The sequence below is a fragment of the Mobula hypostoma genome, chromosome 12 (genome assembly GCF_963921235.1).
Source record: "Mobula hypostoma chromosome 12, sMobHyp1.1, whole genome shotgun sequence".
In the NCBI taxonomy this organism is placed as follows: Eukaryota; Metazoa; Chordata; class Chondrichthyes; order Myliobatiformes; family Myliobatidae; genus Mobula; species Mobula hypostoma.
Window position 1 is genome coordinate 23,463,194 of NC_086108.1, and position 27,111 is coordinate 23,490,304.

The window sequence follows — 27,111 nt, forward strand, 5'->3', positions numbered from 1 at the left end:
ACTTCCTTGAAGAACTCTAACAGATTTGTCAGGCAAGATTTCCCTTCACAGAAACTATGCTGACTTTGACTTTTTACCATTAGTCTCCAAGCACCTCAAAACCAAATCCTTAATAATACACTCTAAAAGTTACCCAACCACTGAGGTTAGGCTAACTGACCTATAATTTCCTTTCTTTTGCAATCCTCCTTTGTTAAAGAGTGATGTTTGCAATCTTCCAGTCCTGCAGTCCTCCAGGGCCATGCCAGAATCAAGTGAATCTTGAAAGACTGTGACCAATGCATCCATTATCTCTTCAGCAACCTCTCTCAGAACTCTGGGATGTAGTCCATCTGGCCCAGGTGACTTATCTACCTTAAGACCTTGAGTTTGCCTAGCACTTTTTCCTTTGTAATAGCAATAACATTCACTCCTACTCCCTGACATTCATGGACCTCTGGCATGCTGGTAGTGTCTTCTATAGTGAAGGCAGATGCAAAGTACTCATTAAGATCATCTGCCATTTCTTTGTCCCCCATTACTACCTCAGCAGCATAATTTTCCAGTGGTCCAGTATCAACTCTCACCTCCCTTTTACTCTTTATACAACTGATCCTGCTTTATATTATTGGCTAATCTGCCCTCATATTTAATCTTTTCCTTTCTTATAACTTTCTTAGTTGCATTTTGTTGGATTTTAAAAACTTCTCAATCAGCCAAGTTCCCACTCACTTTTGCTACCTTATATGCCCTTTCCTTGGCTTTTATGCAGTCCTTAAATTCCTTTGTCAGCCACGGTTGCCTACCCCTGCCATTTGATAACTTCTTCCTCTGTGGGACATATCTATCCTGTACCTTGTGAAGTATTATCAGAAACGTCAGCCATCTCTGCTCTGCTGTCATCCCCACCAGTATCCTCCTCCAATCCACCCGGGCAAGCTCCTCTCTTATGCCTCTGTAATTTCCTTTATTCTATTGGAATGTTGATGCATGTGACTTGTGTTTCTCTCTCTCAAATTGCAGTATGAATTCAATCATATTATGATCACTGCTTCCTAAGGGTTCCTTATGTTAAGCTCCCTAATAAGATCTGGATTATTACACAACACCCAATCTAAGATAGCCTTTCCCCAAGTAGGTGCAAGCACAAGCTGCTCTAAAAAGCCATCTCATAGGCTTTCGACAAATTCCCTCTCTTGCGATCCAACACCAACCTGGTTTTCCCAATCCCTTTGCATATTGAAGTCCCCCATTACAATTGTGTCATCACCCTTATTATATGCTTTTTTCAGCTCTCTTTGCAATCTCAACCCCACATCTTGGCTACTATTTGGAGACCTATATATGATTCCCATAATGTTTTTATTTTACCCTTTCAATTTCTTAACTCCATCCACAATGATTCATCATTCTCCGACCCTGTGTCACCTCTTTCTGAAGATGTAATTCCATCTCTTCCCAACAGAGCCACACCACCACCTATGCCTTCCTCCCTGTCCTTTCGATACGAAGTATGACCTTTGATGTTAAGCTCCCAACGATGGCCTTCTTTTAGCCATGACTCAGTGATGCCCACAAAGTCATACCAACCAAACACTAACAGCGCCACGAGTTTGTCTACCTTATTCCTAATGCTACGCACATTTAAATACAGCACCTTCAGTCTTGCATCCTTTGCCCTTTTGAATTTTGCCTCTGTGGAACAATTTAAGTCTTTGCTCTGTTTGCATTTGCACGCAATCATTGGCTTGCCTTTCCAAATATAATCTGACTAATGTCTTATAAAGCCTCAGCATGATTCCTACTACCAAATTACATGACTGAACCCCCTGTACTGTATTCTGTAACATGAAAAGTAGCGACCCAACACCCAACTCTGCAGAACACCACTAGTCACCAGCACCTTACCATACAAAGGCCCTTTTCTTCCCACTCTTTGCCTCATGCCATTCAGCCAATCTCCTATCCAGGCTAGTATCTTTCCTGTAATATCATGAGCTCCTCTCTTGTTAGACAGCTTCATGTGTGGCATGTTGTCAAAGGTCTTCTCAAAATCCAAGTAAACAATATCCACTGACTCTCCTTTGTTTTTCATACTTGTTACTTTAAGTAATTCCAACAAATTTGTCTGGCAAGATCTCCCCTTAATGAAACCATGTTGACTCTGGCATGCTTTATCATGTGCCTCCAAGTACCCTGAAAGCTCATTATAATGGACTGTAAAATCTTACCAAACATTGAAGTCAAGCTGACCGGTTTACAATTTCTTGTCTTTTGCCTCCCTCCCTTCTTAAAGAGTGGAGTGACATTTGCAATTTTCCAGTCCTCCAGAATCTAGTGATTCTTGAAAGATCACTTCTAATGTCTCCACAATCTCTTCAGCTACCTCTTTCAGAATCCTGGATTGTAGTCCATCCCTGACAGGTGATCTATCCACTTTCAGTCCTTTTTGCTTCCCGGGCACCTTCTCCTCAGTAATAATGACAACACTTACTTTTACTCCTGTCTCTCATGAACTTCTGGCAAGTTGCCTGGTGTCTAACACAATGCAGACTGACACAAAATATTCAGTTTGTTCCAAGTTTCTGTGTTCTCATTTCTTCTTCTCCAGCATCATTTGCCAGAGGCTTAATGTCCACTCTTGCCTCTCTTATACTTGTTGTATATTGAGATGTAGCTTAAAATTAAATATATTAAGATCAGTGACACTTTACTTAAAGCTTCCTATTAAACTTTGTCTCTTATAAAATACTTACTGTTCCACAAAATTGTTGATGCCACAATTTTGTCCCAGAAAATTTTTATGACTGCATTTTCCAAACTCTGTACAAATTAGGAGCTAGCATAGGACACTCATCCCTTCCATAGATACTGTCTGACCGGCTGACTTGCTCTTACATCTTGGGTGTAATTCTTCACCCCCCCCCCCCCCCCCAAATCTGCTGTGCCCTTAACAGGATCAAGCCTGAATTGATTGTTCCCTACCATTCCTTAGTTCCACATTCTGGTGTATCTATACTAATCTACTATTTCAGCTGTTGATTTTGGAAACCCCTCTGAACAACTTCTAGTGCACTAACATCCTTCCTTGAATAAGGAGACCAGTACTATACACAGCATGCTAAGTGCTGTTTCCCAGTTGTGTCCTATAACTAGAACATTAAGTAAAGAGTATATTCCTCCATCTTTTGTTGAGCCCACCAGTTTAGTGTCTGTTGTGGGGATATTAAATTTATTTTCACTCTTGACTTGTCTCATTTGTTAGCCCTTTACTTGGCCCACTGTATTTCTACATCATGAATTTTCTGGGATATAATCCTTTCTCATTGCACCCTTTAATGTGCAAGTTTGCCTATGGAGTGAGTGCACCTGGTTGCATTGTCGCTCTGTCTGGGTGGCACAACACTGTGATATATGCGCTAAAGAAAATGAGAGAGACATAAGTTGACACTTAACATTAATGTACTAGCCAGTATTATTGACATAATATTCTTATATTTCCAATTCCTTAGGGTCCAGTTCGTTGCACTAAAGATGGCACATGGACAGACGACTTTAACTTATGTGACGTGGTGCATAGAGACTGCCTGCCTCCTCCAGAACTAAATTTGGTGGAGTATTTTTGTGCTGATGGCCATGCAGTAGGTACTGAAACCATACACAAATCATTTCTATAATTCTTGTAAGAATTGTGCTTTTCAGGTTTACAGATGCTGAATTCAAACCAATGCAAATGTGAAGCACTTCACCTTGAGTAATCTGCCAAATATTTTGAGGCAGATTTCTAGAGTGTGCAACTTTTCCAATGTTAACTATTCCCATGTTCTAGAAGTAAGTGCTGGTGCAAGTCTCAGAAGACAGCATCCTGCATCACACACACTCCTAGGGTTTCCTTTAGGATCAAGCCCTAACATTAATGGTAATGTCTTAGTATGAAAGAATTCAGCGAGGATGAAACAAGATACCATTAGAAAGGGGGTATAAGATGTCTCAGTGGGCCTAAGGACAGATAAATACCCAGGGTCTGATGAGATCTATCCCAGGCTGGAAAGGGAGGCAAAAGAGGAAACTGCAGAGATCCAAGAGAGATTTTCATAGCTTCGCTGCCTACAGATGACTTGCAAACAGTGAAAGTGGTATCTATAATCAAAAAGAAATTAGTGATAAATTGAATAATTCAAGGGTAGTATGTATAATGTAACTATTATGGAAGTTAGTGGAAAAATGTGCTGATGGACTAGGTTAATTTATGCTGGAATAGCAGGAAATAATCAAAGATAGCATGGCTTTGTTAACAAGAGATCTTGACTGATTAACAAATGAATCTTTCAAAGAGATAAAGTATATTGATGAAGACAGTGCAGTTGATGTGGTCCTTTTTTTGCTTGGAAGACTGTGAGTGGTGGTGTATCACTGGGAGCAGTGCTGGGACACTTAATGTTTGGATGTGAATGTAGGGGGTGTGATGAATAAGTTTGGAGATGACATGTAAATTAGTAATGTTACTGATAGTCAGGAGAGTAATTTTTGGCGACAACATGGTATTGATCAGTTGATAAATATTGAGATATTTTTCCACTGGTGGAGGTGTCCCAAATAAGTGGTCACAGTTACAGTCTAAAAGGGAGGCAGTCATTTAAAACCAAGATATGTAAGAACTTCTCACAAAAAGATCGCCAGTCTCAGGAATTCTCTTCTCTGGAGGAGATGGTCGCTGGAATCTGAATTGGAATCAGGTTTAATATCATCAGCATATGTCATGAAATTTTTGGTTTTGCAGTAGCAGTACAATGCAATACATAATAATATAATAATAGAAAAGAAAAGAAAACTTTGAATTACCGTAAGTATACAGTATGAGATATATATATAGTTAAATAAGTAGTGCAAAATTAGAAATAAAGGAAGTAATGAGTTAGTGTTCATGGATTTAATATCTATTCAGAAATTGGATGGCAGAGGGAAAGAAGCTGTTCCTGAATTGTTGAGTGTGTGCCTACAGACTTCTATACCACCTTCCTGATGGTAGCAATGAGAAGAGGGCATGTTCTGGGTGATGGGGGTCCTTAATGACGGACGCCACCTTTATGAGGCATCACTCCTTGAAGATGTTCTGAATTTTATGGAGGCTGGTGCCCATGATGGAGCTGACTAAGTTTACAACTCTCTGTAGCTTGCTTTGATCCTTGATAGGTACTTATAAAGGAAGTAGTTTAAATTATGAAAGGTGGATGAATTGAGAGCTATGTGGAATTGGCACAGAAGAACTGAGGCCTGGGGCAGATTAGCCATGATCAGGCTTGAGGGTCTGAGTGGCCGTGTGATGCTGTTTTCTCTTGTGTTCTGTGTTCTTCTGAGAAAAACAGATAAATAGCAGATGGAATGTAATCCTAATATGTAATAGGTGTTGCATTTTGAGAGGTTAGGGCATGCACAATGAATAGTAGGGCCTGAGGGAAGACTGAGGAACAAAGAGACAATGAAAGGTCCCAGAATCATTGGATGTGGTAAATAAAGTGGTTAAGATTCAATTTAAAAATGCAAACACGAGGAAATCTGCAGGTGCTGGAAATTCAAATAACAGACACAAAAAATGCTGGTGAATGCAGCAGGCCAGGCAGCATCTATAGGAAGTGGTACAGTTGACATTTCGGGCCGAGACCCTTCGTCAGGACTAACTGAAAGAAGAGTTAGTAAGAGATTTGAAAGTGGGAGGGGGAGGGGGAGATCTGAAATGATAGGAGAAGACAGGAGGGGGAGGGATGGAGCCAAGAGCTAGAAAGTTGATTGGCAAAAGGGATATGAGACTGGAGAAGGGAGAGGATCATGGGACGGGAGGCCCAGGGAGAAAGAAAGGCGGAGGAGAGCCCAGAGGATGGGCAAGGAGTTATAGTGAGAGGGACAGAGGGAGAAAAAAGAGAGAAAAAAAGGGAAAAAATATACTAATAAACAAACAAACAAACAAATAAATAAATAAATAAATAAGGGATGGGGTACATGCCCCATCCCTTATTTATTTATTACTTCCCCCCCCTTTTTTCTCTCTTTTTTTCTCCTCTGTCCATCTCACTATACTCCTGTATGAATTATAAATCTAACCAATGACATAAGCTTCTCCTATTGGCTATCATCAAGGCAGAAAAAATAAGGTAAACAGGGAAGTCAAGACTCCATTGACATTCAAGATTCAAGGTTGAATGTCATTTCCAGTACACAAGTGTAAAGGAGAATGAAATAATTGTTCATCCAGATCAGATGCAGCACAAAAACACAATAAGATAAAGATCTTACACATTAATTAAAAAATATATAAATACGTAAGATAACTTATACATTGTACATATATTGATTGTATGTCCATGAAGTGATGCTAGGCACAGGAGTGCCTGGACATAAGATGACTAATGGGAAATTATAAAGTAGTTGTGGAGTTAGTGCATGGAGATGTTGATCGGTCTTACTGTTTGGGGAAAGTAACTGTTTTTGAGTCTGGTCGTCCTGGTGTGGATGCTATGTACATAGAACATAGAACATAGAATAGTACAGCACAGTACAGGCCCTTCAGCCCACAAAGTTGTGCCGACCCTCAAACCCTGCCTCCCATATAAGCCCCCACCTTAAATTCCTCCATATACCTGTCTAGTAGTCTCTTAAATTTCACTAATGCATCTGCCTCCACCACTGACTCAGGCAGTGCATTCCACGCACCAACCACTCTCTGAGTAAAAAACCTTCCTCTAATATCCCCCTTGAACTTCCCACCCCTTACCTTAAAGCCATGTCCTCTTGTATTGAGCAGTGGTGCCCTGGGGAAGAAGCGCTGGCTATCCACTCTATCTATTCCTCTTATTATCTTGTACACCTCTATCATGTCTCCTCTCATCCTCCTTCTCTCCAAAGAGTAAAGCCCTAGCTCCCTTAATCTCTGATCATAATGCATACTCTCTAAACCAGGCAGCATCCTCCCTGATGGGAATGGGACAAACAGTTCATGAGCAATTGCAGGTAAGCTGGTGCTTGGAATACCTTGGGCAGTTTTGACTTCCCATTTCATAGTGCAATTTCATACAGTAATGCAGCATGTTAGGATGCTCTCTACTGCACATCTGTAGTGTAACATGAATATAGATGCGCAAAGTCCAGCGCTCTTTAGCCTTCTCAGAAGGTAGAGGCATTGGTGAGCTTTCCTGATTGTGCAGAATGTGTTCCGGGACAGTGAGAGATTGTGTGTGATGTGCACTCTGAAGAGTTTAAAACTGCCTGTAGATTCCACTGCTGTGCTGCTGATGTAAAGAAGGGTGTGTGTGGTGTGAGTACTGATGTCCATAAATATCTCCTTTGTCCTGTTGACATTAGGGAAGAGGTTATTTGCCTGGCATCGGGCCTAGAGCTTCTCCACCTCCTCTCTGTAGGCTGTCTCATTGTTGTTGATGATGAGCCCCACCACTGGCGAACCTGAGGATGCGGTTGCTCAGGTGTTTGGCTGTACAGTCATGTGTGAGCAGAGTGTATAGCAATAGGCTCTCATACATCCGTGGGAGGCACCCATGTTGAGGATGATGGTGAGGAAGCAGCAGTTGTGCATCCTGACTATCTAAGGTCTTTGGTTAGAAAGACCCAATTGCACAGTGTTGTATTTAGACTGAGAAGTAAGGAGTCTGTTCACCAAGGTCTCTGGGACAATAGTGTTGGATGCTGAACTAAAATCCAGAAACCGCATTCTGACTTGTGTCCTTGTTTTCTGGATGTGTCAGGGTCAGGTGAATGACAGATGCTATGGCATCAATCTTGAATCTAATCTATTACCTTTTTCACAGATACCAGGGGATGGGAGACTTTCCTTGCTTTGGGTGGTTATGATGTGATTCTCACACTCTGAAAGGTATTGAAACTTAAATTAGTGCAGCTTCAGACAAGCAGTTAGATTATCAAAATGAATGTGTGCATGAAGCGACTAAGCAGTTTAGGGTTTTGAGAGGGAATTGAATGAGCATTTGAGGGAATATAATTTTCAAGACTTTGAGTTGAATGGCCTACTCCAATGATGTCGCAATTCTGTGAAATAAAATGATCACACTGATATTTCAAACTGCTCTTCAGACAGAACAGAACATTTGCTTTGGTAGAACAGTAGCAGTCTTATTCTTTGCCATGCATAAACTTTATCTCACATGTATCTTTAGAAAAGAGATGATTTAGCCAATGACTGCCACCATGCAGGGTAACATAGAAACACAGAAAACCTACAGCACAATACAGGCCCTTCGGCCCACAAAGCTGTGCCGAAAATGTCCTTACCTTAGAAATTACCTTTGCTTACCCATGGCCCTCTATTTTTCTAAGTTGCATGTACCTATCCAGGAGACTCTTAAAAGATCCTATTGTTTCCGCCGTCTCTGGCAGCCCATTACATGCACTCCCACTCTGTGTAAAAAAACTTACCCCTGACATCTCCTCTGTACCTGCTTCCAAGCACCTTAAAACTGAGCCCTCTTGTGCTAGCCATTTCAGCCCTGGGAAAAAGCCTCTGACTATCCACACGATCAATGCCTCTCATCATCTTGTACACCTCTGTCAGGTCACCTCTCATCCTCCATCGCTCCAAGGAGAAAAAGCTGAGTTCACTCAACCTATTCTCATAAGGCATGCTCCCCAATCCAGACAACATCCTTGTAAATTTCCTCTGCACCCTTTCTATAGTTTCCACATCCTTCCTGTAGTGAGGTGACCAGAATTGAGCACAGTACTCCAAATGGGGTCTGACCAGGGTTCTATATAGCTGTAACATTACCTCTTGGCTCTTAAACTCAGTCCCATGATTGATGAAGGCCAATGCTCCGTATGCCTTCTTAACCATAGAGTCAACCTGTGCAGCAGCTTTGAGTGCCCTATGGACTTGGACCCTAAGATCCCTCTGATCCTCCACACTGCCAAGAGTCTTACCCTTAATGCTATATTCTGCCATCATATTTGACCTACCAAAATGAACCACCTCACACTTATCTGGGTTGAACTTCATCTGCCACTTCTCAGCCCAGTCTTGCATCCTATCAATGTCCAGCTGTAACCTCTGACAGCCCACCACACTATCCACAACACCCCCAATCTTAGTGTCATCAGCAAATTTACTAACCCATTCCTGAACTTCCTCATCCAGGTCATTTGTAAAATTCATGAAGAGTAGGGGTCCCGGAACAGATCCCTGAGGCACACCACTGGTCACCGACCTCCATGCAGAATATGACCCGTCTACAACCACTCTTTGTTTTCTGTGGGTAAGCCAGTTCTGGATCCACAAAGAAATGTCCCCTTGGATCCCATGCCTCTTTGCTTACTGGTCTAAAATTTCCTGGGCTATCTCTACTCCCTTTCTTGAATAAGGGAATAACATCTGCAACTCTTCAATCCTCCGGAACCTCTCCCGTCCTCATTGATGATGCAAACATCATTGCCAGAGGCTCAGCAATCTCCTCCCTCGCTTCCCACAGTAGCCTGGGGTACATCCCGTCCAGTCCCGGTGACTTATCCAAGTTGATGCTTTCCAAAATCTCCAGCACATCTTCTTCCTTAATATCTACATGCACTAGCTTTTCAGTCCACTGCAAGTTATCTCTACAATCACCAAGACCCTTTTCCGTAGTGAATACTGAAGCAAAGTATTCATTAAGTACCTCTGCTATCTCTTCCGGTTCCATACACATTTCTCCACTGTCACAGTTGATTGGTCCTATTCTCTCATGTCTTATCCTCTTGCTCTTCACATACTTATAGAATGCCTTGGGGTTTTCCTTAATCCTGTGCGCTAAGGCCTTCTCATGACCCCTTCTGGCTCTCCTAATTTCATTCTTAAGCTCCTTCCTGCTAGTCTTATAATCTTCTAGATCTCTATCGTACCTAGTTTTTTGAACCTTTCGTAAGCTCTTCTTTTCTTCTTGATCAGATTTTCAATTGCCTTTGTACACCACGGTTCCTGTCCCCTACCACCCTTTCCCTGTCTCTGTGGAACGTACCTACGCAAAACCCCACGCAATAATCCCCTGAACATTCGCCACATTTCTTCACTACGTTTCCCTGAGAACATGTTTCCAATTTATGCTTCCAAGTTCCTGCCTGATAGCTTCATATTTCCCCTTGCTCCAATTAAATGCTTTCCTAACTTGTCTGTTTCTATCCCTCTCCAATGCTATGGTAAAGGAGACAGAATTGTGATCACTATCTCCAAAATGCTCTGCCACTGAGAGACCTGACACCTGACCAGGTTCATTTCCCAATATCTGATTAAGTACAACCTCTCCTCTTGTAGGCGTATCTACATATTGTGTCAAGTAACCTTCCTGAACACACCTAACAAACTCCACCCCATCTAAACAGATGCCAGTCAATATCTGGGAAATTAAATTCTCCCACCACAACAACCCTGTTATTATTACTCCTTTCCAGAATCTGTCTCCCTCACTGCTCCTCAATGTCCCTGTACTATTGGGTGGTCTATAAAAAAACACCCAGTAGAGCTATTAACCCCTTCCTCTTCCTAACTTTCACCCACAGAGACTCCGTAGTGACTTCCCTCCATGAAGTCCCTCCATGACTTCCTCCTTTTCTGCATCTCTGATCAGCACTGCCATGCCCCCCCTCTTTTGCCTCCCTCCCTGTCCTTTCTGAAACTTCTGAAGCCTGGCACTTGAAGTGGCCATTCCTGCCCCTGCACCATCCAAGTCTCTGTAATGGGCACACCATCATAGCTCTAAGTGCTGATCCAGGCTCTAAGCTCATCTGCTTTCTTCATAATACTCCTTGCATTAAAATAGACAAATCTCAAACTATTGGTCTGAGCACGTCCCTTCTCTATCACCTACCTATCCTTCCTCTTGCACTGTCTCCAAGCTTTCTCTGTTTGTGAGCCAATTGCCCCTTCCTCTGTCACTTCAGTTCAGTTCCCACCCCCCCCAGCAATTCTAGTTTAAACTCTCCCCAATAGCCTTTGCAAACCACCCCGCCAGGATATTGGTCCCCCTGGGATTCAAGTGCAACCTGTCCTTTTTGTACAGGTCACACCTGCCTCAGAGAAGGTCCCCAGTGATCCAGAAACCTGAATCCCTGCCCCTGCTCCAATCCCTCAGCCACGCATTTATCCTCCACCTCATTCTATTCCTATGCTCACTGTCATGTGGCACAGGCAGGAAGTGGGGCCAATCTGGACAAGTGGGTCTTCTCTGTTGTGTCTTGCCACACACTGAGGTTGCACTGTCTGGGATACAGTCCCAGTGAACATAGTGCTTTAGGGGTCACTCTGCTTTTGAGCTGTTCCGGAGTTTTCAGCCTGATAATTTGGTGTTCCACTGTATAGGATCCCATCTGGTCTAAACATGCACCAGCTGTTTTCTCTATAGTTGGGACAGAAGAAGTAAGTACCCAGCTCCTAAATATTGGAGTATGGCGTAAGACCCAATGATGTTTGGGGATCAGATGCTAGCCTATTTTCTCTGCTGTACAGCTAAAGTCTCCGAGTACGTAAGATAGAGTAGGTCACAACCAAACACTGAGAACAGCTCTTGATGTACTGCAGTCCAAGTGAGAGAAAATCTGGAAAACATTTGGAGGTGGCATGGGAAGATCTGGGTGGCTGTCTTCGAAGTAAGTTTATTGTCAAAGTACATATATGTCGCCATATACAACCCGGAGATTCATCTTCTTGTGGGCATTCACAGTAAATCTAAGAAACACAATAAATCAATGAAAGACTGCCCTCAACAGGGCGGACAAGCAACCAATGTGCAAAAGACAATGTCTGGGTTGATTGATAGTCTGGTTCAAATTAAAGTAATTGGAGACCTTTTATTTAAAGAAGGATTACAGAAAGCTTCTGAAGGTTCATATTTCAAGAGTGGGTCAGAATTAGGTGGTCAGGGATGGAAATTGTTTAATAGTTAACATTGCAGGAGGAGCAGTTGGATTATCAAACATGTTTCTCAGTTCCTGAGTATTTTGGTTAGTGATAGTAACTTTAAGGCAGACAATTGAAACCTATATTGTTTCGTGTCGGGATGAGTTTGCCAAGGAAAAGCAAGTGAGGCACAGAAACAGGTTGTAGTAATGGGGAAATCCCTGGCCCCAGGGATTGGATGTGCTTTGTGTACAGATGCAGCTGTGAGTCCCATTTATGTATTGCTTCTCAAGTCTATTAAGAAAATGGATATCATAAGTGGAGGAATTGGGTTTTCTTGGAACTAGCTGCATTGGAGTAGCTTTGCAAGAAATGAAACTTCTTTTTCTAAAATATTTGGTATGAATTATCCAGGTATTTAACCATTCCACAGGTTTTTTGCACGTCTCTCTTGCACTGTGGATGTGGCATGTGCAGAACAGCTGAGACTTTAGAGATGATATGACTAACAGAGATCAGTTTAAGGTCTTCAAATATACATTCATCTTTATTAAATTTCATGTTTAGCCTTACAATATCTTGAAATACATTCCTATGTCTTGTCATCATGTTCTTCATTGGATGAGCCAATACTATTATGTCATTCATCCATGTTTCACCACCTGAAAAGTGGTCATTGATCACACGTGTGTTTTTAAATTGAAGCAATATCAGAAAATAAGATCTTGTACATCCCAGAAGAGTTAACCCCACACCCCCTCACGCTCTCCATAACCTTCAAAAGCCGTGAACGTTTATCTAATTCACTTTGAATGTTATTAACAACTCTACTTCCAGCTTCCTTTCAGGCAGTACATAATAACAAATGACCATGTTTAAAAACAAATCGTAACAAATGGCCATGTTTTTAAAAAATCCTTATCTTGCTTCCGATTTGTATGCCAATTGCCCTGAATCTGTGTCCTTTGGGTTGCTGACAATCCTGCCAGCGGAAGCAGCCTTTGTTAAACCACTCTATCTAAATCATTCATGATTTTGAACAGTTGTGTCAAAACTTCTAATTCTGAGGAGTATATAGCGGAACCTCCATAAAACTGAAACCACTCATCCCTGGCACTGCTTAAGTAAATCCCATCAGCAGTTCCCCTAAGAACAACATCATTCTTGAAGTTTTATGTCCAGATTTGGACATTTATTGTAGCTGAGGCTTAACCAATGATCTTGAAGTCTTTGTATTTCTTTTGCTTTAAGACTCAGTGCTTCTCTTATATAAAGCCAAGAATCTTGGGTTTTCCTTACCAACTTGCCCTGCCACCTTCAAAGATTCATGCCCATATATCCTGAGATTTCACTGTCTCCATGACCCTTTTAGAATTTTAATATTTAGTTTATATCGCTGCTCTGTGAGTTAATTCCAAAATATATCACCTCACACTTCTTTGTGTTAGCTATTATCTGCCATGAGTCTGTTCTTTCTATCAAATTTCATTTTTAACTTTTGCTACAGTGCAGAATTTGTTTTTCCACACGGCGTTAGGCAGAAGTAACTTGTTTATCAATCCTGATTACATTATTTTCTGGCAAAGGGTCCACAATTCCCACAAGGAGGTAAGAGTCAGCTGAAGATAGGTCACCCTTCTTTATACATATTACATCTGATAACCTACGTATTGGATGCAAATAATAAAGTCCTGTGCAGTTTCCAGCTAGCAGGTCATTATTAATTTTGTAGGTTGTATTGAGTGTCATGACTTTCTGGTATCTTACTGATGAATGCATTTGAGTAAAATTCAGATTTTAACCCTTTTATTTCAAACAGGCTAACAGCTGCATTAAACTATAGACCATCTAACCAAATTACTATCTCAGTGATTATTTTAAAACAGATTTTAAGAAAGATTTTATCTCTGATCCTATAAATCCTAACATCCCACATTGTGGTAAGAAACAAATGCTTTTATAATGTTTTAAGCTATTTTTTCCGAGTCCACTTTAACAAATAAAAATAAAGTCTATTCTCATTTTCCTGTTCTCTTGTAGAAGTGGGATTAACTTGAATTCCATTTTAGGCTCAAGAGGACCAAATTGGGTGAAAGGTCTCAAAAGCCAAAAATTACTATGAGGTATTATGTTTCGTAACTCCAAAACGTAACAATGAATAAAAAACCCAGGAGCCAGGAAACACGGCTTTTTACTTTCCTTTTCTTTAGTGAGGTGTTCACATATGATGTGGTGGTATAATGATGTATGCCATTCACATACTTCTTACATCAACCCATAATGAATTATATAAACAACAAAATGCTTAATCAAACAACATATTTACAATATTGCTGGAATCCTGAATACACTAAACTCCTCCCTGCTTTTATATGTGTATATCCCTATGTGTGTGTGCATGTGTGTATGTATATATTTTCTTAAGGTTGTCAGAGCTGGGGCTGGTAATGCGGACAAGCTCCCACTACCTGTTAAATGCTCCTAATAGCATACACCTCAAATAACCTCTGGGAACCAAGCCCAGCTCCTGGCCCTTACGTGTGGCTCAACTACTAGGCCTGACCGAACCGTTTCTACCGACAGGAGAAGGGGCAAAGATGAGTTACTGGTGTCTTAAAACCAGTCGCTTGGAGCAGAATGGGGCTCATCAGCCTCTGCTGCCTTGTGGCTATACCCACTCACGGGTAAGGCTTCGGGAGTAAACCCAGAGCTGGAGTCCCTAAGGCAGCCTTACATTGAGTTCAATGTTGACTGGCAACTCCTGCGACGCTGCTGGTAAAAAAAACTGTATTGGTCTTTTGGTTCATCAGCTGTGTAGAGAGGGGAGCTTGCTACATGGACAACAGCTTGCTTTCCATATCGTATATCCCAGGCTTGTGCATCTAGACAGCTAGGATGCAATGTCCATGGTCAACTCATGGAGGCCTTGTATGTGTGTGTATGTATATATATATATATATTTTCCCTCAGTCTTGGGTTCTCTACCCAACCTGAGAGCTTGAGGGTTTGGCACAGTATCCTTGTTGTTCCTAGTAGTGTGCTCTTCTTCTGGACTGAGATTTCAGATGTTGTCTCAGGGATTTGTTGGAGCCACTCTCCTAGTCCAGGTGTCACAGCTCCAAGTGCTCCTTTCACCTCTGAGATTACTCTAAAACATTCCACATCCTTTCTATCTGCTTTTTTCAAGCCCTGGTATTTCTCTAACTTCTCAGATTCTTTCTTCCTGATGTTACTGTCATTTGGGATTGCCACATCTATTTCTGTTGATTCCTTCCGTTCCTTGTCCAGTATACCTATGTCTGGTTGGTTGGCCAGTATCGGCTTATCAGTCTGTATTTGGAAGTACCACAGGATTTTAGCTCTGTCATTCTCTGCTACCTTCTCAGGTGTTTCCCATCTGGACTTGGGAGTGTCCAATCTGTACTCAGCAGAGATGTTCCTGTACACAATTCCTGCAACTTGGTTGTGCTGTTCATTGTAGGCTGTCCCTGCCTGCACCCTGCTACCAGGTGCTGGATGGTTTCAGTGGATTCCTTGCACAGTCTGCATCTTGGGCCTTGTCTGGTGGGATAGACCTCTGCTTCTATTGCTCTTGTGTTCAGCGCCTGTTCTTGTGCAGCCATGAGCAGTGCCTCTGTGTTGTCCCTCAGCCCTGTCATTTCCAGCCATTGGTAAGACTTTCTTATGTCAGCCATCTTTGATATCTCTGGTGACAGTACATTCTGTGCAGTGGGATGTGTGTGTGTGGGACAAGGAGGATCACTCTGCTTGGCAGGTGAGACTGCAGCTGTGAAACAGTCTCAGGTTCTGGGGCCTCCTCGGTGGTAGTTGTAGTAGTTCACTCTGACTGCAGGAAATGGTTCTGACAGCTCTGGATACCTTACTTCCTGAGCAATTGACTCTGTTCTTCTCAACTGATCGATGTGCCATCTCCAGCTGACATTAGACACAATCTCCATTGTGTCGGAGAGTGGTCCAATTCTGTCCTTAATCTTTCTAAGTACCCATTTTTGGTCACCTCTGTAGTCCCTCATCAGCACTACTTGCCCTGGGATGGAATATCGAGATTCCTTGTTTGAGAAGCCCTTAGTTGTCTCAAATGTTTGTCCTGGATAATCCTTCTGGGATTGGGTCTGAGGAGATCCAAACATGAGCATCAGAAACAACGAAACTGGTGAGTTATTGGCTGTGGAGTGTGCTGCATTGAGATATGCAAGGAGGAAATTAGCAAGCTTCTGATTCAGTGTTAGTGTAGTGTGTTCTGCTGATACCAGTTGCAGTGTGTTCTTTAGACTCTGGACAAACCTTTCTGCCAAGCCATTTGTAGCTGGTACGGTGCAGATGTCATATGTTTTACTCCATTCATTTCAGGAATGATTGAAACTGTTCCACAACAAACTGTGGTCCATTGTCACTGACAAAAGTTTTTTGGAACACCAGTCCTTGAGAACAGCCTTCTGAACCTATCAACAGTGTATGACGCTGTAGTGGAAGCTAATGGGAACACCTCTGGCCAATTTGTAGCTTCATGTACTACTACCAAGAAATTTATGGCCATGAATGGTCCGGCAAAATCCAGATGAATCCTCTGCCAGGGCCATTTCCAGGGATAGAGAGACGCTTCTCTCAGCATCTTCTAGACATGTTGGCATGGCAAATAGTGCATGACAAGCTGCTTGATCCACTGATTTATTCCAGGCTACCAAACAAAGCTTTGACAAAGCCTAGATGACCATCATGTAGCTCCTCCAACATTTTAGCTCTGAGCTTGGATGGTGAAACAACTCTCAATCCTCACAAAGGGCAACCTCTGTTAAAGGCAAGTTCATCCCAGTGCTGGTAAAAATAGGGAACTGGAGTTTTGGCCACATATTCCAACCATTTTGGGTGGCCATGTAGAGCTGAGACAGTGTGGGGCCTTTTCTGGTTTCCCTTTGGATCATCCCTTCAGTAATAGGGAGACTTTCAACTTGCATTGGGGAGAATATGTCAAGAAGAGAGTCCTCTTTTTATAATTTTTTTGGGTATTTCCTTTTGCAAGGGTAAATGGGACAATCCACCAGCATTTCCATGATTAGTCATCCTCTTGAATTTGATCTTGTAATCGTGTCTTCCAAGAAACAGAGCCCATCTCTACATTTCTGCTGCTACTTTTAGTGGAACACCCTTCTATAGTTTAGAAATGGACACTAGTGGCTGATGATCAGTAATGAGGGTAAACTCTCTTCTGTCCATATACTGGTTGATACATTTTACACCACAAATGAGACTCGAGGCCTCTCTGTCAATTTGTGCATAGTTTTTCTCTGCAGCAATAAGGGAACATGATGCAAAGGCTATAGGGAGTTTATTTCTATCGCTCATAATAAATGACATGACTGCACCTATACCATAAGGTGAGTTGTTACAGGCAAGCTTCACCAGACAATATGTTTCATAACATGTGAGTACAGTGTCCTGCATCACCATTTCCTTTACCTTTTGGAAAGCCACCTCACACTACTTTGTCCATTGCCATTTCTTCTTGATCTGTAGTAATGAGTTCAAGAGCATTGTAGCCAGATTTGGCAGGCACCTGTTATAGTAAAAGGATCAGAATTGTGACACATCCTTTGGCCTTGGGGCATCCACCAATGCTTGAATTTTCTCAGCAGTAATCCGTATGCGTCAATGATATGACCACAGTAAGTGGTACTTGGTTTAAAGAATTCATATTTGGCATGTCATGCTCTGAGCCCATAATCTTCTAATCTTTTTAACAGTGTGTTAAGATTTTGGAGATATTTCTTGTCATCCTCACCTTTAACAATGATATAATCCAGGTATTACTGAGTGCCGGGCAGCCTTGCAGCACCTGGTCCATTGCTTTCTGACAGAGTGTCGGTGCAGATGCTATTCCAAAAAAGAGTTTATTACAGCAATAAATCCCTTTGTGAGTGTTTATGGTGAGAAACACTTTGTGCTCTTCTTCCATCTCCATTGGTAGATAGGCCTCAGCTAAATCTACTTTGCTGGAGGGTTTCACTCCAGAAAGATTTGCAAAGATATCCTCTATTCTGAGCAGAAGGTACTGGGTTGATAGTTACCTTACAATCATCAGAGATCCTGACTGATCCATCCTTCTTGAATAATGGGACCACTGGCGTTGCCCATGGGCTCGACTCAAGCTTGAAATGAATTCCTTCAGTCTCCAAGCGATCTGGCTCATTGGCTACTTTATCACAGATGAAATAAGGAGCCAGACTGGCTTTGTAAAACTTAAGTGTGACATTTTCATTTACCATGACTTTACCCTTGATATGTTTGAGTCTTCCAATGCCATTCCTTGAACACGGCTGTGGCATACCCAGTACCTTTCTTAATTCATTTTCAGTTGACTCTATTCCAGGGGACGTGGCTGCAAATTGTGGATGGATCTCTGATCAAGTTGTAGTTGATTCAGCCAATCATGACCCCATACTGCTGGCCTTCTTGTTTTTAACACACACAAGCCCAATGTGGCTTGTTGGTTGTTGTATTTCACTGTTCTGAATGTTATTTCCACAGGAGTTATCTTTTCTCCAGTATACGTTCTCAGTTGGATATCTGCAGGCTTCAGTTCAATATCTTTGAAATGCCATTCAAACTTTTTTTGTGTAATGATTGAAACAGTCGAGCCAGTGTCCAGTTTCATTTTATTAACTTGCAGCTCACTTCTGGTGTAAGTCACATTGCTTGTCTATTGCTAGTTTTAGTATTGTAAGTCTCAAGGCTACGCAGTCCTGTGTCACTCTCATCATTATCAGATTTTCATCAACAGCAAGCAGATTAGTGCTCTTTTTGAAACTGCAACTTGACTTTTTATCTTTTTCTCTCCCCTGTGCAGTTCATTTATTGTTGTCTGCTCTTTTAAATGTGAATTGTGCTTCAGTTAGGAGCCATTTTTGAATGCTATTTTGGAAGATTACACAAACTAAATGATCTCTAAGTGCACCATTAAGCCCATCACTGAATAGACAATGCTTGGACAATTTCTTCAATTCAGCCATGTAAGCTGAAATAGACTCCTCTTTTGATTCTGCCTATGAAAACTAAAGCGTTCTGCAATCAACAACTGTTTTGGTTCTAAATGTTCCTGTATTATGTTCACAATATCAGTAAAAATCATTTGGCTGGCTTGGTTGGAACAGTCAAACGTCTAAGCAGTTTCTAAGTAAACTGTATGTTTTTTTACACCCATTACATCCAGTAACACTGCATTTGTTTCTTATCAGCTGTTCCATTTGCTTTAAAATACTGCTCAATCCAGTCAGTATACATCATACTGCTATCTGTTGTGCAATCGAACATGCCTATCTTTCCAATGTAGCCACCACCCCTGCTTTTTGGGATGAATCTATGGCAATTCTCACTTTTTGTCAATTTCATCCATTTTCTGCCTTTTTTTAAACTCAACCATCCCTCTCCCCTTCTGAAGAACTATGCGCTGTTCTTTTTTTCACTCAAATGTCTTTCTCCCCTTTTGAAGGAAAAGCACATACTGTGCTTCAACAGGTAGTTAGTAGTCTAATTCATTTTAAATCTACCTCATCGCCACTGTTAAGCTTTGTAACTCGTAAAACGAACCGAAAGAAAAACACGAGAGCTGGGAAATGTGTCTGCTTAGTTTTTGCTTTCCTTTTCTTTAGTGAGGTGCTCACATATGACGTGGTGGTGTAATAACCTAAGCCATTCATGGACTTCTTGTATGCACCCATAATGAATTAGTTAAACAAAAAAGAATGCTTAATCCAACAATATAATTAAAATATTTCTCAAATATTACTGAAATATTGAATACTCTACATGAAGTATATGTCTTGTGTAGATTTACTTGATGAAAGAGTAAATAGTCAAGGTTAGTGCTTAATCGTTTCTTATTTTCAAAACTAAACGTTATTCATATAAACATACAGAAATTACAGTACAGACAATACAAGTCTTTAGATATATTCATAGTGTCATCAGGTCAGTGCACTCTATTTGCAGAGCACCATTGTGGCCTCTGAACAAAACTCCCATTCTGTGTGCTGAGACTGTTATACTGGCCTAAGCCCCTCAATGTCCAGTGGCAGAAGGAATGTACGTAGACTGTAGTCTTTCCCCACAAACTCTTTCCACTGGATGTACCAAGCTTCAGTGTGCCTCCAGCACATTCTCCTGCATCCTGGAAAGGTCCAATCAGCAGTATTCACCTTAAAGATTTTTTGAGGGGCTGGAAGACCAACAAGTTTCAGGCAAGTGGCGATGGCCACTCAGTAGATGGTTTCCACAGAACTTGATGTTTGTCTCTATATGCAGCCCTCAGGCCACACTCTGTAGATCAGTGTCTTCTGTCAGGCAACTGCGTGAGATCGGCATCCTTTTTCCAGATCTTTTTTTTTGCAAATCCATAGTTCGCAAAGAGGTGGGTGATTGTCTCACCTTAATTGCAGCCTTCTCGAGAGCAGTGTGTTTGGCTCCGGGTGAAGTACCAACTGTGTAGGAATGATCCGGCAGGGAAGGCCCCTCTTACTGCCAGCCAAGCAAGACTTAGGTTCTTTTAGTGAGTTTTAGCCTTGGCATTTTGTCAATTTTTTTGACATTTTGCCTGGAAATCCTTCCCAAAAGATCCATTCTGTCCTCATTGCATAGAGTTTGCTGGTTGTTCCATGCTGACCACAGCCTAATGGACTTGTTGTCAGAGGCGTTTTCCAAAGATATTCTTTTCATGAAGGATAGGTGACACACCACAGAAGCATGATCCATAGCTGACTGTGGCCTTGTCAACCTTCAGTTACCCATTCACATGATTTATTCATTGTAAATGCAACTAGCTCTCCAATACATCTTTTTTTTTAAATTTTATTTTTATTTTTATTTGGATAAGGAGTTCACAATTATCATGTACTTTTTTCACACATATAACCTTTTCCATTTTTTTATATGTATAAAACTACAATTATTTATACATTCTTAAGTACACATTGAGATGATATAAAAGCAAAATAAACATTTAAATAGATAATTATGTACTGTGGTAAATCTAACCTATTAGGCTAAGTAATGAAATTAGTTGTTAAGAAAAATGGTAATAATAGTTTCCATACAACCCTTCTGGACCATTTCCACTGGTCCAAAATGTTGCATACAAGCCTATATACCAACCATTGTAGGTGTTTATATCCCAATTTGTTCGTGCTTGTTCCTGCCCGCAGACATAATTATCCAATCCCTATGTACTTATTTACTTAATTTTTTCATTTTTTTTATCCCTTTCCCAAATCTTTCCCTTTACTTGTGTTAATTCTCTATTTTCCAAAAAAAACAACAACAAACATTTAGACTAGGGGTGCTTACGTTAGCAATATTACTGTGTTGATGAGAAGAGCAATATAAATCATTAGGAGAGTCATCTAAAGTCTGCTCGCATTGGGGTTATATATTCAATCCATTTATTCCAGATTTGATAAAATGTTTCTTTTTGAGTTCTCAGGGAGTAGGTCAACTTTTCCATTTTAAATATTTCCAAGATAATTTCGTACCAATCTTCTAATGTAGATGGTATTGGATTTAGCCATTTTCTAGTGATTGATTTCTTACTTGCCGCTAAGAGGGCCTGCAGCAACTTTATATCTTCCTTCTGTTCAAGGAACAATACATGCCCCAAATAGAGCGTCTCAAAGTTCAGAGGTATCTGGGACCTAAGTACCTTAACTAATGTTCTATGAATACCTTCCCAAAATAGACTTAATTTAGGGCAATCCCAGAAAATATGAAAATGATTTGCCTCCTTAGAGCCGCACCTTCTCCAACACATCACATTTGTATCTTTATATTTTTCCTGATATGGGGTCTTGAAGTATCTTATAATGTTTTTCCAACAATGTTCTCTCCAAGTCAAAGAATTAGTCGAGGACCATTGAAAGCTGCAGATTTTCCCCCAAGCCTCCTCTGAAAGTACCAACCCCGCTTCTTTCTCCCACTTCTCTTTAATATACAGTGTATTTACATTTTTAGCATGGGAGAGTGCATTATATAGGCGAGAAACTGATTTACTAGGTATTGAACTGCAAGCCGAATTCAGAATCTTGAAAAATTCTAATTCTACTGTTGATAGGTCTGTATATCTACAACTCTGGTTAACATAGTTTCGTATTTGAAGGTACCTAAAAAAGTCATTATGTTCTAGGTCATGTTTGTCCTGCAGGATTTGGAAACTTTGTAATACTCTTTTATCTATAAATGAGAGGTAGGTTGTAAGACCTTTCTTTATCCATAGCTCAAATCTTTTATCTCCTCTGTTGGGAAGGAATTCGGTATCATATGCACACCATCTAAAGAGTTTTAGCATGTTATTAATTCCACATGAATTAACCACCTTCTGCCATACTTTTAATGTAAGATTTATCCAAGCATTATTAAATTTTTCCAACTGGGCCATCAATCCTTTGTCAGCTATTGAGGCCTGAAGAGGAAAACTGTCAACTAATCCAAATTCTATTTCCTTCCATCTAGCCTTATATTCCCTATTACACCAATATAACAGAGGGGTTATCTGTGAGGCATAAAAATAATTTCTCAGGCAAGGAAGAACCATACCTCCTCTTTCCTTCCCTAACTGTAAAGTGTTATATCGAATTCTAGGTTTCCTTCCTTGCCAAATGAAGCGGGAAATCCATTTGTCCCATTCCCTGAATTGATTATCATCCATCTCCACTGGTAAAGTACGGAAAAGATATAATAACCGAGGAAGAATATTCATTTTTATAGTATTTATCCTTGAATTTAAACTTAAAAAGGGGATAAGATTCCATCTATGCATATCTGCTTTTATCTCTGAGATTAATGGCCCATAATTTACCTGTGACAGTGTTGAAAGATCCTTCGGCAGGGTTATTCCTAAATATTTTAATGATTTAGCTTCCCACTTAAGATCGTATGTATCCTGCAATTTTTTGGATGGTGTATAATTTAGGGACATAACCTGCGTTTTCTTTACATTTATTTTATAACCTGATATTTTCCCAAAGTCATCCAACAGTGTAAACAATCCTATAAATGATTTTTCTGGTTCACTCAGATAGACCAAAACATCATCTGCGAATAACGCCACTTTCTGTTCAATCCCTGCCACCTTGATACCTTTTACGATTTCGCTCTGTCTTATTAGTTGGGCAAGTGGTTCAATATATAGCGCAAAAAGGAGAGGAGAAATTGGGCATCCCTGTCTAGTGCCTCTCTCTAAAATGAAGGAGTCAGAGAGGTCCCCATTTATCTTAATTCGGGCTGTTGGGCTGTCATACAGAGTCTGAATTACTTTAATAAACCTTTCTTGAAAGCCGAATCTTCCTAACACTCTGTATAGGAATGCCCAACTAACCGAATCAAAAGCTTTCTCAGCGTCCAATCCTACTACCATTGTCTCTGTCTCGTTCTTATTAACCTGTTCTAATATGTGCAGAGTTCTCCTTATGTTGTCCTGTGTTTGTCTTTGTTGAATAAATCCAGTCTGGTCTAAATGGATTAGGCCAGGTAAAAGCTTTTCCAATCTGCGCGCTAATATAGATGTAAATAGTTTGTAATCTAAATTAAGAACACTAATTGGCCGATAATTGCCACATTCTAGTTTATCTTTACCCTCTTTAGGAATAACTGAAATAATTGCTTCTCTCCAGGAAGGTGGAGTTTCTCCTCTCTGCAAGATCCAATTAAAGGTGTTAAATACATCTTCTTAATCAAGTTTTAGCTCATCCAGAAGGTCAATTACATCTTCCTACATTAAGACCCCAACAGTATCTCATTCCTTCATGAAGTAAGATTCTTATTTAGTACATGAGCCACGCTACTGGCTTCAGGAATTAATTTTATTTTAGGCCCCTGGTTCCCTTACATTTTCCTTACAAAATCTTTCCTGATCAGTTGCCTTGTAGATTTGGTTTCCCTTTATTTCTTCTTCTCTTCTCCTCCAAGCAAGCCTTCAGGAATCAGCATAGTTCTCATTTGTGTTAACTGCAGTGACATCTTTCATGTGCCCTTAATTTCTACTTTATTTTATTTACGTTATGGTTATCCAGGGAAATCTGTCTTCAAATACCCCTCTCTTCTTACATACCTACACTGTGGCAGAAACATCTACCCTTTGAGTGGCTCCCACTGTTCAACTGCAATTTAGCCTGTCAGATTTTGATTCCAGTTTACATGAGCCAGACCTATTCCATTGAAATTGATGCATCTCCAATTAACTTTTTATCTCTTTTGTGTGGTAACTCTAAATCTTATAATCTTGTGTTCACTGTTTCCTAGATCTTTTTTTCATTTGGTCTGGTTCATTACCCAGAACAGTGTTATACAAAGCTTCCCTCATTTGGCTAGGAACTTTCTGATAATAATGTTTAGATAGAGATGTGCAGAACTATGAAGGGCATGGATTTGATAGACAGTAGTAAACATTTCCCCATTGCAGAGGTATCTTAGCTAAAGGTAAGGCATAATTGGTGTAGATAGGATAGAAAGAAGACTTTTTTCACCAAGGGGTGGTTGAGCTTGGATTGCCCTGCCTGAGAGAGTGGTGGATGCAGAGACTCTAAAAATATCCAAGACACACACAGAGTATAGGTACATGTAGATAAATGTGCATGTATATACTTTACGTGTATGTATGTTTGGATGGTGGGGATCCTTGATGATGGATGCTGTTTTCTTGTAGCAGCACTTCTTCTAAATGTGCTCAAAGTATGGAGGGCTTTGCCTGTAATGGACTGAGCTGCATCCACCACTCTGTCTAGATTGTTCTGCCCCAGGGCATTGGCCTTTTTGTACCACATAGTGATGCAACCAGTTAGGACAACCTGCACTATGCTTCTATAGAAGTTTGTCAATGTTTTAGGTGACATGCTGAATCATCCTGGCACCATCCTCATAAATTTCCTCTCCAATCTTTCAATCTTATTGATGACCAGAACTGCATATTAGGCCTCACCAGTGTGTTATACAACTTCAACAAAACATCCCAACTTCTGTACTCAGTACTTTGATTTATGATGACCAATATGCCAAAAGCTTTCTTAATGACCTTATCTAACTATGACACCACTTTCAAGGAATTATGTTCCCAGATCCCTCTGTTCTGCGCACTCCTCATTGCTTTCCGCTCACTGTGTAAGTTCTACTCTGGTTTGGCTTCCCAAAATGCAACATCTCACATTTGTTTGCATTAAAATCCATCTGCCATTTTTCAGCCCATTTTTCAGGTTGGTCCAGATCCTGCTGCAAGCTTTGAGAGTCTTCCTGACTGTCCGCTACATCCCCAGTCATTGTGTCATTCACAGCCTTGTGTATCCAGTTCACTACATTATCGTCCAGATTGTTGATAAAGATGAGAAACAACCACAGACCCAGCAACGGTCCTTGTGGCACACCACTAGACACAAGCATTCAGTTAGAGAGACAACCATCTACCACTACTCTTTGGCTTCTGCTAATCCAATTTGCTACCTCATCTGAATGTAACCATATAACCATATAACAATTACAGCATGGAAACAGGCCATCTTGGCCCTTCTAGTCCATGCTGAACTCATACTCTCACCTAGTCCCACCAACCTGCACTCAGCCCATAACCCTCCATTCCTTTCCTGTCCATGCAACTATCCAATTTAACTTTAAACGACAACATCGAACCTGCCTCAACCACTTCTGCTGGAAACTCGTTCCACACAGCTACCGCTCTCTGAGTAAAAAAGTTCCCCCTCATGTTACGCCTAACTTTTGCCCTTTAACTCTCAACTCATGTCCCCTTGTTTGAATATCCCCCATTCTCAATGGAAAAAAGCCTATCCACGTCAACTCTATCAATCCCCCTCATAATTTTAACCACCTCTATCAAGTCCCCCCTCAACCTTCTATGCTCCAAAGAATAAAGACCTAACTTGTTCAACCTTTCTCTGTAACTTAGGAGATGAAACCCAGGCAACATTTTAGTAAACCTCCTCTGTACACTCTCAATTTTATTGACATCTTTCCTATAATTCGGTGACCAGAACTGTACACAATACTCCAAATTTGGCCTTACCAATGCCTTATACAATTTCAACATTACATCCCAACTCCTTTACTCAATGCTCTGATTAATAAAGCCCAGCATACCAAAAGCTTTCTTCACCACCCTATCCACATGAGATTCCACCTTCAGGGAACTATGCACCATTATTCCTAGATCCCTCTGTTCTACAGCATTCTTCAATGCCCTGCCATTTACCATGTATGTCCTATTTTGATTAGTCAGACCAAAATGTAGCACCTCACATTTTTCAGCATTAAACTCCATCTGCCATCTTTCAGCCCACTCTTCTAACTGTGCTAAATCTCTCTGAAGGCTTTGAAAACCTACTTCATTATCCACAACGCCAAGTGGCTGAACCTTCATGGCCAACTTCCCATGCTTGACCTTGTCAAAGTCCATGTAGACAATATCCTTTCCTTCATTAGCTTTCCTGTTAACTTCCTCAAAAAACTCAATAAAATGGGTTAGACATGACCCACCATGCACAGTGTCATGTTGACTATCCCTAATCAGTTCCTGTCCATCAAAATACTCATACATTCGGTCCATTAGAATACCTTCCAATACCTTACCACTAATAATGTCCAGCTCACCAGTCTATAATTTCCAGGCTTATTTAAGAGCCTTTCTTAAGCAACAGGATAACATTAGCTATGATCCAATCCTCCAATCCTCCAGCATCTCAACCATTGCTAAGGACATTTTAGATATCTTTGCTAGGGCCACTGCATTTTCCGCACCAACCGCCCATCCAAGGTCTGAAGATTTATCTACTTTAATTTGCTTCAAGACTGCAACACCTTCTCTGTTATCTGCATACAGTTCATGAGCTCATTGCTGTTTTGTCTCACTGCTATATATGCTGTGCCCATTCCTGAGTAAATACAGATGCAAAAAATTCATTTAAGATCTTACCCAGTATATTCAGCTCCATGTACAGATGATCACTCTGATCTTCAAGAGGACCAATTTTGTCCCTCATTATCCTTTTGCTCTTGATATATCTGTGAAGCCTTTGGGATTCTCCTTCACTTTGCCTGCTAAAGCAACCTCATGCCTACTCTTGGTCTTCCTAATTTTTTCTTAGGTGTTTTCTTACATTTCTTATACCCCTCAAGTACCTGTTAGTTCCTTCCTGTCTATACCTGCTATGCATCTCTTTCTTCATCTTAAGCAGGGCCTCAAT

At 40.9% G+C, this 27,111-nt stretch overlaps 1 protein-coding gene across 1 annotated transcript in view; it reads left to right on the plus strand.

Annotated features, from left to right (window-relative positions):
* LOC134354662 (pappalysin-2-like) overlaps positions 1-27,111 on the plus strand; it is a 407,928-nt gene that overhangs the window by 319,278 nt on the left and 61,539 nt on the right. Inside the window, exon 18 of the mRNA XM_063063752.1 lies at positions 3,492-3,624. Coding sequence (XP_062919822.1) covers positions 3,492-3,624 — 133 coding nt within the window. The remainder of the gene's footprint in view (positions 1-3,491; positions 3,625-27,111) is intronic.